Source organism: Diadema antillarum, unplaced genomic scaffold (assembly GCF_040938485.1).
Source record: "Diadema antillarum isolate AM-2024a unplaced genomic scaffold, OU_Dant_1.0 seq00000981_RagTag, whole genome shotgun sequence".
Taxonomy (NCBI): domain Eukaryota; kingdom Metazoa; phylum Echinodermata; class Echinoidea; order Diadematoida; family Diadematidae; genus Diadema; species Diadema antillarum.
The window spans coordinates 1,137,733-1,151,998 of record NW_027271821.1 but is presented as its reverse complement, the minus strand read 5'-3'; the positions used below and the strand labels follow the sequence as shown (position 1 = coordinate 1,151,998).

Genomic DNA, 14,266 nt, shown 5'->3' with positions numbered 1-14,266 from the left:
TGATAGAGATTACTGTGCATTACTGCAGAATGAAATTATTTGGACCAGAAACTTGTCTGTCAGTTGTACTGTATTGAAGGCCTTTCATGTATTAAAGATACAATTATCTTTGCTACTGTTTGTATGATGATTGTACAGTTTGAAATGCTGCAAGATACTTTTCTTGTGTGTGTATATACATACATATCAGTGTGTGTGTGTGTGTGTGTGTGTATGTATGCGGGGCTCAACATTATTGGTGGCCCTGGGCAACTAGAAGTTGATGTCGGGCCACCAAATTTCCAAAAAGGCTGTCTTATGGTAGCCTAATCGGGCAGCTAGAATTCAAAATGAATTGATATTTCCTTCTATTTTTGGCCACTACATGTCTTTTTTAGGCCAGCAAAATTTCAAATTCAAAGATTTTAGTGGCCTGAATGGGCCACCAGAGAAAAAAATTTAGTGTTGAGCCCTGATATTGTGTCTGGGTGTTGTAGCAGTAGCCTAGGAGGATAACTGGAACTTCTCACAAAACCTCTTGCTGCAGGACGCCAATCTGAACAAGATCACGCGGAATCTGTCCGAGCTGCAGGTTAAGGACGTTGGGGTGCGCGCGGAGTTCACCACCAACGTGCCGAGGGCCCGGCGGGAGCTGTCCACCCTGAACAAGTTCAGCACCCCGCTGGGAAAGATGCAGTGCCTTAGGAGGACCGTGCTGGCCATCACCCGGCAGGGCTTCAGGGGCAAGATCATCGAAAACAGTTAAGTTTAGCAAAACTTTATGCTCTGAATGTGTGTGACAACTTTGGTTGAAGCTCTGTTGAGACCAAAAGAGGTTGATAAGGATATATAAAAAGATAGATGAATGAATGGACGGAAAAATAAAGGAATAGACGCTGAAGTAGATTGATTGATAGAACTAAAGATGAAAAGATGGATAAAAGATTTGTATTTGTTGTGGCTTTATTGTGAAATTCTTATATGGTAGGATGTTTTGTGATACAACTGAACTATACACATGCATCAAATGTGAGAACCTGAACATTTCCTGAATCATTGCTCCTAATGGTAAACAGTGGCTTAAAGTGTGAAATGTCAACGTATTGATGATGCAGCCCTGATTGAAAGAACTGTTAATGAATAAATAAACACTATGTATACCGGTAAGCTGTTGTTCTTTTTTTTTTTTTTGGCTTCTCTAGCTGTAATAATTAATGTCAATTTCTTTTTGTTTTTGTTCAAGGCAAAGCTATGTCCTCTGATGACCTCCTCCCTCTCCTCGTCTTCCTTGTCGTCAAGTCCGACATCCCAAACTGGCTGGCCAACCTCTCCTACATGCAGAACTTTTGTCTCTCCAACTTTGCTGGCGGAGAGTTCGGGTATGTCTGCCATTAGCTGTAGTGAGCGCAGAAATGAGTAGAAGCCCCAAACCCCACTCCTTTCAAGTTGTGTTTACAATGGGTGCCCAATAAATTTGATCGCATGCACATTATGTATCTGATGATATGTTTGTGGGTAAATGATTGTGTTGCTCCTCATACAACTTTGTACTTTATTCAAGTGATAAGAATCGTTGTGATGGATTACAGTCAGTTCTTAATGATGTAGAAGCTAGGGATATTACTATAGATGAAAATATGTGATAAATGTGGTATACATCATTTGATGTCATTTAAGAAATACTGAAATATAAGATCATGTGGCAACATATCTGAGATATGGAAATGGTTTTGTGCTTTGTTGCAGTGCTCTGTCATTTGAAATACAAAGTCTCCCATTTGGCATGAAGAAAGAAAAATCATGATTTTCATGTGATCATGATATTCTGGCCAAAACTCTCATGTGATTATGTTTGTGATGCAAGATCAACATTTTGGTCCACTTGAACTTTATCTGTGAAAATGATCAAATGAACATTGTTTCAGGGTCAAATCATCATGATGTTTTGCTTGGCCCTTACCTTGAACTTGTTATGCTTTTTCATTGGCATTCAATCAATTCCTTGACGGTTGACCTAATTGTAAATTGGCCAGCCAACTCGGATGTAACATTGTGACCTCAGTCCAACAGGAAGGCCATGATGATGAAATAGGGATTAAGGAGATTAGGTAATCCCTTTTTATTATCAGCTAGTTTGCAGGCATTTGTGCCAGCTGGTGAAGAACGCAATTCAGTTGAAATGCCAATCAGTGCATAAAGCGCAGTAAGGGTTAACAAGACACATCTCATGGTTTCTATTTCCGAGATTCAGTGGTCAAGTTTACGTTCCCTCTTCCACTCAAAGAAAGGAAAAACAAAACAAAACAAAACAAATGAACAATGGAAAGAGAGAACTCCTATCTGCAGAGCATAGGGTTTTAATCTTTGATGCACATTACTGATCTCTCTCTCTCTCTCTCTCTCTCTTTGTGTGGTGACCAGATTTTACATGGCGTCCATCGAAGCGGCAGTGGAGCACGTGAAGTCCGGTGCCATGAGCAGCTCCACCCTCGCCATGCCCATTTCTGTGGACAAGCCCCGCCTCTCCATGCCACCGTCCTCACCTACGTCACTAAAGAGCTCAGAGAGTCTGTGGCAGAGACTAGACGCCACAGAGGACGGTGTTCCCTCGGTGGATATCCTTTTCCAGGTACTTCTTCCTCTTCCCTTCCTCTTTCCTTCCTCTCTTTCTTTCTTTCTTTCTTTTTTCTTCTTTCTGTCAATCTGTCTGTCTGCCTTTCTTTCATTTTTTTCTCTTTTTGAAGTTTTTGTCAACTTGGAGAATGCATGAGTGTGTAAATTTGAGTTTATTTCTTGCCTCTGTGTTATTAATGTTCATTCAGTGATCCTTACTTTACAGGCTTGTTGAAATTGTTAATGCCAACCAGTCGCAGCGAACGGGTGCAATTAACTCACTGTTTTCATTTTGACCTGACCTCGCTTTCCTCTTGAATGAACACGTTTCGCACGAAAACCGCTAGGAAAGTGTCTCAGCAAAACTTCTGTAACTTTACTATTTATTCATATTTTTTGATAATCCAAACGGTTATGAAAAGTAAAAACCTAATTCTAACCTGCCATTATGTTACCTTTTTTAAATAACAACGATAAAATATTCCAAAATGGAGCATAACTTCACTCTCAAAATGGAAAATAATTATCAGAAATCGTTGCTAAAATTTCACATTTTGAGTTCGTGAACAACAACAAAATTTAAAGTATGTTACTAAGTATGTATTCATTTCCGTAACTCTAAAATATCACATTCGAGAAGTCATGCGTCCTTATATGTCTGGAAATAATCGAAAGAGGTGCACTTTCTACCTTCGTTCCGAACACGAAATTTCATACTCATTCGCACACGGGAAGACAGGGTACAGTCCCACGTACCCACATCTTTGTCGCTCTCACAGTCACCTGTACTTCAGTGCCGTACGGCACTGCTGTACTCTGATCGTAACTCGTACCGGGAATTCGTAGTTTAATGTTACTTACTAGTGCAGTAAAATCTGCGTAAAGTCCGAATAATCCAATGTCATGAATTTGCAACTGGTATCATAGCTGATAGATATTCACATTTTTGCTACTTTCTTTTTAATAGGCCAGTTCTGATAACATAAATGCTTGTTTTTGAGGTGGCGAAGTCCCCTGCAGCACTCTGCAACATTTTACTTATCGACACCCCGCGTCCCACTTTCATAGCATGCATGTGCAGTGTACTAGGCATCCGCATCATATCATGCAGCCACCTCGCGTGGCACAGTAATAGTACGCTGCATTGCATCGACCAATCAGCTCGCTGGATCGTAGCAGCATGGGAAAGTCCATTCATTGCGCAAGCGCAAATCAGTTTTTCGTAGAATATGATGTCATTATTCTGGTTTGCTGCTCCTAGATTTCTGACAAGATACCTCATTTATTTTAACTTGTAACTTCAAAAATAGGTCTTCGGCAAAGCCAACAGGGCTACATTAAAGTACAAGTTCACCTTCATAAACATAAGGATTGAGAGAATGCAGCAATATTAGTAGAACACATCAGTGAAAGTTTGAGGAAAATTGGACAATCGATGCAAAAGTTATGAATTTTTCAAATTTTTGTGTTGGAACCGCTGTATGAGGAGACTACTATAGCTTATGAGTCATATGCGTACAACAGTATAAAGAAAATGTAAAGAAAATTTAACATATTTTCACTTTTTTCGCATAATAAAAGAGCACTTGACTTGCCTCTTTCTAAGGGCAGGAGGAATAATATTACCCATAACATATGTGGGTAACGAGTCAAGGGAATGTGTACTTTTTTAAAAAGATGAAATTTTGTGAAAATCTCTTTATATTTTCCTTATATTGTTGTACGCATGTGACATCTAAGTTATTCATACACTGCAGTAGTCTTCTCATCCAGCGGTTACTGCACAAAAACTTCAAAAATTCATAACTTTTGAACGGATTGTCCGATTTTCCTCAAACTTTCAATGATGTATTCTACTAATATTGCTACATTCTCTCAATCCTTATGTTTATGAAGGTGGACTTGTCCTTTAATGTCCGCACATGTCTTATGAATATGTATGCCAAGTTTCATGAATATTAAGTGGTGCGTCCAGATGTGTCTGGAAATAATCGGACTGTAGTTTTCCGAGACAGCGAAACATGAAATGTTGAATAACTTAAAAAGTTTTTAATCGTTTCTCATGATTTTTCGTATGTAGATAGAAATCATGATTTCGCATTGATACTGAAAGTTTGAGCGATTTTGGTGAATGTATAGCGGAGATATGAGAAGGTGAAATTTTGGTGAAAATGAGAACGCCTGATTCGCACTGCCTCGATGACGGTTGAAAATTCAAAACGTTTCGTGGGTTTCGGGGCAGTTAATTATAGTCGTCCGCTGCGACTGCAACCTTTTAAACAGATGTTGCATTTTGCAGGTTAAGATATTAGATTAGGTATTGAACATAGCTACCTTCATTTGGTCTTTTATAAGAGGTACATTCATGTGAGAAGACCTTTTTGTTGTTTTGTTCCAATTCTTAGTATAGTTGTGCCACATGAAGATATTGATACTGATATTTATAGAGATTCTTTACCATCCTATTTGAGAAATATTCAATCTCTACAAAGATTCAGTTTGTAATGTAAAGGACTTGTTCACATAACTTCATAGTTTTGGGTTTGGGATGTTCACAATGCTACGTTGAATGCCAATCTCCTCTGCGTCTTTTCTGCAGAAAGTGATAGAGGGAAAGACCGATGAAATTGAATCCATGTTGGAGGCCAGCAGTACAGACTACAGCTGGCTGATCAGTAAGATGTGCCATCCACTTTGTGCCTGTGACAAGTGTGAACAGATCCTTGCCAGGTACAGAACTTGTTAGATACATCACACCTTGCTTTTTTTACTGTCACTGGGTTAGGAGTAGATTGGAAGCATCGAGATTATGACAAGTGTGAACAGATCCTTGCCAGGTACATAAAGCCAGTTAGATACATGATGCCATGCTTTTTTTTTTAATGTCACTGGGTTAGGAGTAGATTGGAAGCACTGAGATTATGACAAGTTTGAACAGATCCTTGCAAGGTACAGAGAATTAGTCAGATGCATCACACATGTGCTATTTTTGATTGTCACTGGGTTACAAGTAGATTAGAAGCACTGAGATGATGACAAGTGTGAACAGATCCTTGCCAGGTACAGACAGCCAGTTAGATACATGACGCATTGCTTTTATGAATACCACTGGGTTAGGAGTTGATTGGAAGCACTGAGATAATTACAAGTGTGAACAGATCTTTGCCAGTTACAGATAACCAGTGAAATGCATCACACATTATGTCACTGGGTTAAGAGTTGATTGGAAACACCGAGATAATTACAAGTGTAAACAGATCCTTGTTAGGGGAAGAGAGCTAGTTTTCATAACATGTGCAAAGCTGAATATCACTCTAATCCATTATAGACTTGATTTGATATAGGGGTGAAGAGACTACTTCAAAGATACTATGTAGTTTCTTTAAAAAAATCATTGTAAATCGTATCAAGTGGTTATTTTTGTCAATTATATATCCATCCATCGTATGTAAACACTTGATAAAATTGATAGATCTACACCGTATGGATCTGTCTAGCTATTTGATCTGTATAGAATACAAGGCCAGAGATATTCCTGTTGATGTCACTACACTTTTCCCATCTTCTCCCCTCCAGCAAGCGGAATGACCCCCGGGCGGTAACAGCCTCCTCAAGAGACAACAGAGGGTGCACTCCCATGCACGCTGCAGCAGCATATGGTATGACCTTTGACCCTTCTGATCCCTTCCTCGCAGAGGGCTCTGTCAGCATCCGTGGCAAAGTTTAAGAAATTTGACTGTGGCTTTTTGATATCTATTACCACCTTAGGTTTTATTTTGTTGTATTTGGTTAGATGTGGGAGAGGAGGCTTGTTTCTTATGAGTCAGTGCTACAGGTAGATGTCTTGATGGGGTACTGGCTGCTTTGTAGGCTAGGGTGCTGTGGTGCAGTGGATATGGCTCAAGATGAGACAATGGGACATGATCAGTGAAATTCTGGTTTCAAATACTTTACAACAATATATGAATGGATGCTCAGCAATCCTGTGGTAATGACCGCAGTGGTTACCTGTTGTGGCACAGTGCTAGTACAGTAGAGACTACCAATCAGATATACAATCATCATCATCGCCATCCTCCTCCTCCTCCTCATCATCATTATTATCATCACCACCATCTTCATTGTCACCATCACTGTTGCCATCTTGATTATTACTATTTATGTTATTGCTATTGAACTTTTTGTAGTTATAGTAGAAGTAGTCGCAGAAGTCATAATACCAATACTTAAAGTGATAATGATAATGATAACACCAATAATGAAAGCAATGAAATAGTATCTTTGTCATCATCATCATCACCATCATCATTATCATCATCATCATCATCATCATCATAATCAGTATTAAATATATTTTTTCATTATCAGCATCATTACTATGACAATAATCATCATATCATAAGTATTATTTCTCCCCGTTATCATATTAATTTTGCCCTCTCTCTTTCCAGGTTATCCAGATGTCGTACATGCCTTGATGAGGAGGGGAGGCGAGGTCAATGCCACCGATTACCACGGGTCTACACCACTACACCTAGCCTGCCAGAGAGGGCACCAACACGTGACCGTAAGAACTGTCCGCCTTGCATATACTGTAAAACATGATATATTCGCGGAATGAATTTTTGGCGAATTGGAACCGGCAGCCTTTTTGGTGACATGAAATTTTCGCTAAGTGCCACTGACGTTCAATGCATAATAGTGTAAACAAGGACTTTCGCGTGCATTTTAATTTCGCGAATCTTGGCGTTCGCGAAATTCGCGAAATTGAAGTGCACGCGAAAATTCCTCGTTTTACAGTAGTAGCGAGCTTTAGATCTGTGTCGCCAGCGCTAAGACAACGCAGCCTTCTGGGTTTCTGTCTCGTGCATGTGCAGAACACCATTATTTGGCCTGATTAGCATCATCTTAGCATTCACATAGTAGATCTAGAGCTCGATACTGTCTCATCCAGACACAGCCCTGAGGAGACAGGTTGGTTAGAGATTAAAATGTACAGGGAATGTAACTGGGTGTGACTAGCTAGCGTTCGGTACCAAATCCCAAAGTGGTGCATGAATTCATTTTATGTTAGAGTATACAAAGTTGTGGTAGAAACATTCGTTCATGCTGTTTCCAAGTGTAAAGGTATAGGTGTATGAAATAGTGCCTTCACCTTTTGACCATTAGGGCACCATTTTTACGCACATGGGCAGCTAGCAAGAAAGCCAAGTTTACAAATACTGGCACTTTCCAGTCATGTCACATTTGCACTCCCTTCCAGTTTTAACTGATTTTTTTTTTTCGATATCGTGTACACAGAAAATCTCATCCAAAATTGACCATCCAATGAATGCAGCATCTCTGTCTGACATTGCAGACAAATAATAGGAGGAATCAAGGTTCTTTCGATTGGAATGGCTTTCTATCTTTGTGTGCTCATGGATGCACATGGTGTAGGGAGTAAATATCTTGGCACTGGGTTTGTGATCACATTCAAGGTTAATATCTCATCCCTTCCCCTGTGTTGATATCTATGCACAGCTGCTGCTGCTTGCCAAAGGAGCCATGGTGGGCATTGAGGACAATGACGGCAACAGGCCTTTGCATTTGTGCAGCGCAAATGGCCATGAAGAGGTGAGGACCTTTTTTTTTTCTGTCTCTTTCCTTCTTTCCGTCTGTCAGTCTGTCTGTCTGTCATTTTTTCTATCTCGGTCTCTTTGCTCTCTCTCACTCTCTCTCTTTCTCTCTATCTGCCTGCTTTTGAGAAAGATTTTATATCTGTCTTTTCTGTTTTCTTTTCTTTTTTTAATCTGAAGAATGGTATTCGATACTCCTTTCCTTCTGTGATATGAAAGACCATGTATCATAGCAGACCAGCAACATTTCCTTCATGTGACAAAATGATAGCTGCTGAAGATTGATTTGATGCCATGATTGACTCCTAGGCCAATGCATCCCTCTCTCACAATGGTTAGTCCTGACTGTCCAAAGAGCTTGTGTTGACCGATTCTGTGACGCGCTATGTGTATTTTTGGCACTGGGCGCAGCCATAGTGGGTGTCTCAGCCGACCCCCCCTTCCCACTCCCCACCCCTCTCCCTACATTAGCACGCGCGCAGAATGAAAAACTGCTTTAGCCAGTCGGCGTCTCGTACTGAGTGCGCGAATGCTTGCTTAGTGCGCGAACCTTGTTACAAGTGCGCGATAAACATGTTGCCCGGGGTGGGGGAGAGCAGGGGGGGGGGGGGGGGGTCGGCTGAGACACCCACTATGGCTGCGCCCAGTGCCATGAAATGTCTGCTGCCCTCAACGAACCCAAATCGGTCAATAGATGGCAGACAAATTGAAGAAACATCATACCTCATGAGGTAGTCCTGTCAGACCAACAGGCCTCACGAGTAACCATTGCAACAGAGGGATGCATTGCCCAAGCAGTACAATATCATGAGAACTGTTGACATACATGTAATTGGTCACTGAGAACCTTGGTTCTGAATAAGATTCTGTGGTTGAGACACTCAAAACTTATATAGTTCTACATTGCATGAGTTAGTTTATGTATCAGTCATATCATTCAAAGAAGCCATTCATATCATTTCCTGCCTCTTTTTTCCCTCCACCAGTGTGTGAAGGCACTGCTGTACTCCACCCGACCCTCCCAGAGGGTATGCATCAATGCCACCAACACCAGGGGGGATACCGCTCTTCATCTGGCATCCAGATGGGGATACGGTAAGGTCATACGCGCTTACCCTGTGAGCAGAGTGTGTTAAAGGGGAAGGCTAGTAACTGATCAGTGGGAATCAGTGGAAATGCTGGGAGATGATTGTTCCAATCCTTATGGGATTCATTCAAGAGTTCATTGTATATCTATTGTTGTGTGAAAATGATTTGCTTCAGAACGGTCTCATATTCAAGTAATGTGCAGATTAATGCTCCGTCACTGACCAGGGACGCTAACCTGGAAGCATTAAACTGCACATTACTTGAATATGAGACCATTCTGAAGCAAATCATTTTCACACAACAATAGATATACAATGAACTCTTGAATGAATCCCATAAGGATTGGAACAATCATCTCCCAGCATTTCCACTGATTCCCACTGATCAGTTACTAGCCTTCCCCTTTAAGTACGCAGTACCCTGACCATTTAATTGTGTTCAGTAAGGCAAGGAGTGGGTGTGTAGTCTTTGTTACTAGACCCTGACAGGATGTGTTTAAAATGCAGGCGTGTAGTCTATATTCTAGACCAAGAGTGAAGATGTTGTGTATTCTGATTTGTGGAAGATGTTACAGGAGGACAGGAGGTTTCTAGCGATTGTGACAGGCCAAAGAATATCTACGCAAAGCGGATGAAGAAATTCTGTATTTGAAAAAAAAAACACACAAAAAAAAGCCAAGTGTGTAATTTATAAAGATATTGATTGACTAGTTAACGGTATTGTAGGAAATTGATTTTACACGGTCCCGTTTGTGGATTTCTTCAATTTGTTTGCAGTCAACCAGTCATGAATGTATTGCTTATTTCATCTGATGTTTTATCTATATGTTTTCAATCTGTTTGAATTTATGTTATTGCTGTTTTGGATGTGAGATCTTTAATCTGTACATTTCCACATGACAAAGTATCTCAAACTGACTGATCACTGGAATATTTCTCCCCATTTAAATGGTAGTTGCAATGTCATCATTCACATTCCTTTCACTTGGTGATTGGGGTAATTGCTCACTGGTTGCCCGCCTGTTTCCTCCAACCCTGCAGCCAACATTGTGACGACGCTGATAGACCATGGGGCGTCAGTGGAGGCCAAAAACCGGAGACAGGAGACTCCCCTCATGTGCTCCCATAACATCAACATCTCAAGGGCCATCCTCTTCAGCTCGCAGAACCAGACCGATGGGGGCAGCACATATGTGAGTGTTAGGCATTACACTATCTCTCCATGTTGTGTTTGTGTGTCTGTGTGTGTGTGTGTGTTTTATGTACCATTGATGTGTCTCAAAGAGAGCAAAAATTATGTAATAACATTCATTTACAGTTTTGAATGTACATGTTGGTTCATACACTGTTGCACTACATTGTTGGCCCATTGCTGTAGCTCAGTCATCCTGTAGGGAAAAAGGTGATATACAGACATACACTAAACTCCTGAAAAGAGAAGAATTTTTCTCTTTTTTTTTGGGGGGGGGGGGTGGGGGGAGGAAGATGGGTTGTAGGAGGCATGGGATATTTCATTTTTCCATTTTGCACCATGTACCCACATGTTTATAGCTACTTTATACCACTAGCTGGCTCCTAGAGACCATTTGCAGTTCTTACTTTTGTAAATTGTGCAAGAAGTGAAAAATCTTGGACACAAGGAGTCAAGATATTCCAAGTACCAGGCACATGATCCACAACATAAATCACCTGAAACATGCATATTTGTTGATGCTTGCAATTCTGGATTTAATTATCTCTGAGTTCAGGATCAACTAATTACATTGAGTAGCCATGATGAAAAATAATTGTCATGCTTGATATTCGTATTTAATGTTTTCACTCTCAGGCCACAAGCCCTCCCATCGCAAGCATCTTGTCAACATCGGAAGAGGATCTTGTCATTCCTCACCGTGTTTCGGTGGTGAAGCCGACGAGACTGATACAACCAGGCCAGAAGGAGGTAAGCCTCTCTGCCACTGGGAAATCATCTTGAAAATTCCCTTTAATGTGGTAGCTTACCAATATATGTCTGCAGAGGGAAAACTTCCCGGAACAAACTAAGATGCTGTTTCCGTCAAGCAAGTCATGTTCCTAGTTGGAGGATTCATGAAGCTCCGCTTACTTTTATGTGGCGGTTAGCCTGTGTGTGTGTGTGTGTGTGTGTGTGTGTGTGCTTTTTAATTCTGCGCTTGCATACGGTACATCAGTAGGTATATGTTGCATTACCTGAGTACTTATTATATAATTATATCTATTACTTTCAATGCATTTTTTGAACAGTCTCGTTTTATTTTTTGTTGTTGTGAATTTTAATTATTTTGAAGGCATTTTTGTATTTTCGTATTCTCTTCAGATTTTCATAAAGCAGGGTTCCCACTTAGCTTAGTTGTAGTGGGGAGTTATGGCGTAATAACTCATCTCCTTCAAGTATATCCGAATGTTTGAAGGTGGAGAGTTATTGCAAGTTATATACACGTGTAGAGTTCATCTCGAGCTTGTTACAAGTAATGCAAGTGTATTATGAGCTTAGCGTGAGTTGCAACAAGTTGCAAAGAGTTAGCAAAGTTTTTGAACATGTTCAAAAATTGAGGACTTGCTTGCGATTTCAAGCAGAGTTGTGCTGAGTTACTTCGAGTCATGTTGAGTTGTCGCGAGTTATCTCGGGTTACATGAAGAGCTATACTCGAGTATTCAGGAGTGCCTCCTCTATCTACACAACTTGCCATGACTCGCCACTACAGTTTGGCTAATTTGGAATTTTTCATGCAAATTCATGCAAGTTAAAGCTTGTGTAGCTCGCCATTACTGGAGACTACAACTTGGCTAAATGGGAACGCACCTTAACAAATACAAATTTTTTAGAATGGTTGGCAGCTCTGTTTTGTCTTGTGTCTCTTCAAGGCAGAAAGTGATTGTAGTATCTCGTGAAACTCAATTTCCTGCCAAAGAGTCATTTGCCATTTTTGCTTTCATACTCCAAAATCCCACCATTTCCCATCTTTACGTTGTGCAGGTGGAGAAACTGCTTCGCAGCGTGGCCGACAATGACCTGGTCATGATGAAACACCATCTCGGCTGGCTGAGCGACAGTGACTTCGACGACTACGACTACGACGACGAGGAAGACGGCGGAAGCAGTTATCTGGCAGACACAAAGCTCTGTCACCCTCTCTGCCAGTGCAGTAAATGTGCAATGCTACAAAAGGTGGGTGATGCCTCCTACAAAGGGAGTTTTTGATTTGAGACGAGTCGGCCAGATGGTGTCACAGTGTTGAAAGAGAAGAAAACAATGACTGGCTGGTCACAAAGTGTGAAGAATCTGCTCATGGGAAAGTGTGGACTTGAGTGCTTTGTTAGGCTACAGGGAACCCTGTTTTTTGAGAAAAATGGTCAAGTTTATTGACCAATGGCTTTGGTAGGATTTCTAATTTGATGTCTAAATGGAAGATGAATCCTTGTTATATCCATTTAATGATGCAGTGTTCTTTCTTTATTTCATTTTTTTTTGGGGGGGGGGTTCAGGAAATGTGTATTTAAGGGATGGAATAGTTTTGACTGAGATGGGGCTTCAGGTTTCCAACTTTTTTGTCATATAATGAGACTCTTTTTATTAAATAATGAAAAACCATACAAGTCTAGAGGAATTTAAAGTTTATTTAACGAAATTTGGTTTTGAAGTGGCCGAGATATCCTAAAACAAATAGGTCTTAATAAAAGATGGGACCCACCTTTTATTAGGACCACTTTGTTTTACTTTGTTTTGCGAGATACAAAATCTGAGTTTCAATTGATGGTGTCATGGTGATAGTAAATTAGCATCAGAGGGATGATATAGTTTGGTTGAGATGGGGGAAGTCAAATTTTAACATATTGCAAGATAATATTAAAGAAACCTCTTTTGAAATATGAAAGAGTATACAATTCTAGAGGAATTCGAAGTTATTTGATTGAAATCAGTTTTCAAATGGCTGAGATATCAAAGTACTTACTGCTTTTGATGTAGTTTGTGATATCTAACTTACGTTCTCATTATTGTAATAACATGAGAGCTGAGAAATGCACTGGAGTCCAGTTCACCAAACTAAATACAGTTGCCCCATCCAGTGCATGTCATGAAGTACTTTAGGTACATGCATACACAGTGTTTTGGATCAGTGCTGATAGTAAGTGTGTAGAATGCCAGATTTTGTCGTTGTTGGACTCGTGTGTTCTTTTGCCATGTAAATTTGAATAAGCCGATAATTTGGGCCACTATGCCGGCCACGCGCTCTTTTGTACCAACTTTGCAGTGCACCAGGATGAACACCAACGGGCTGAGTGTGAACTCCTGCAACCAGGAGGGGTACACGGCCCTCCACGTGGCCGCCCTGCACGGCCACGAAACCCTCATCGACACCCTGCTGCGCAGGGGGGCCAACCCCAACAACAAGAACAGCAGTAGTCAGCAAAGCACCCCGCTCCACCTGGCTTGCCAGTGCAACCACCCCAAGGTGAGCAGAATGCCAATGCCACATTGACTTGGCCATGCTGACACAGCCAGCAGCAGATGTACCCCATTTCATGTGGCAGCCACAAACAGTCACAACCTCACATCACTGGTGCATTGTCAGTTGAGATTAAAAGAAAGCGCTTATTCTGTTGACTTTTTTTTTTTTTTGACAGCGTAAGACCCATTAGATTGTCAGCAGACAGTGTTTCCATGATAGCAGCAGTATGAGGATGTGGCAACAGCTATCAGCCCAGCTGCTGAGAGTATTTCACTTGTTCACTATGGCAACTGCAGTCATTATAACCTACCTCAGTTACTAATTGTCCCCACCGAACGAGTTCGAGCAGGGGACTATGAAACGGGCTCCGTACGTGTGTGTGTCCATGTGTCCGTCCGTGTGTCCGTCCGTGTGTGCGTCCGTGTGTGATCAAAATCTTCAATTTGCTACTTCTCTGTCATTTATGAGCCAATTTTGATTCTGTTTGCTTTATATGATA

The 14,266-nt window shown here is 40.9% G+C and overlaps 1 protein-coding gene across 1 annotated transcript in view; it reads left to right on the top strand.

Moving 5' to 3' along the window:
- Nucleotides 1–14,266, top strand: part of LOC139742168 (ankyrin repeat domain-containing protein 27-like) — a 38,602-nt gene that overhangs the window by 16,953 nt on the left and 7,383 nt on the right. The window contains exons 8-19 of the mRNA XM_071652739.1: nt 527–740; nt 1,223–1,358; nt 2,401–2,608; nt 5,192–5,322; nt 6,169–6,251; nt 7,044–7,159; nt 8,116–8,208; nt 9,197–9,305; nt 10,340–10,491; nt 11,127–11,240; nt 12,294–12,485; nt 13,570–13,770. Coding sequence (XP_071508840.1) covers nt 527–740; nt 1,223–1,358; nt 2,401–2,608; nt 5,192–5,322; nt 6,169–6,251; nt 7,044–7,159; nt 8,116–8,208; nt 9,197–9,305; nt 10,340–10,491; nt 11,127–11,240; nt 12,294–12,485; nt 13,570–13,770 — 1,749 coding nt within the window. The remainder of the gene's footprint in view (nt 1–526; nt 741–1,222; nt 1,359–2,400; nt 2,609–5,191; nt 5,323–6,168; nt 6,252–7,043; nt 7,160–8,115; nt 8,209–9,196; nt 9,306–10,339; nt 10,492–11,126; nt 11,241–12,293; nt 12,486–13,569; nt 13,771–14,266) is intronic.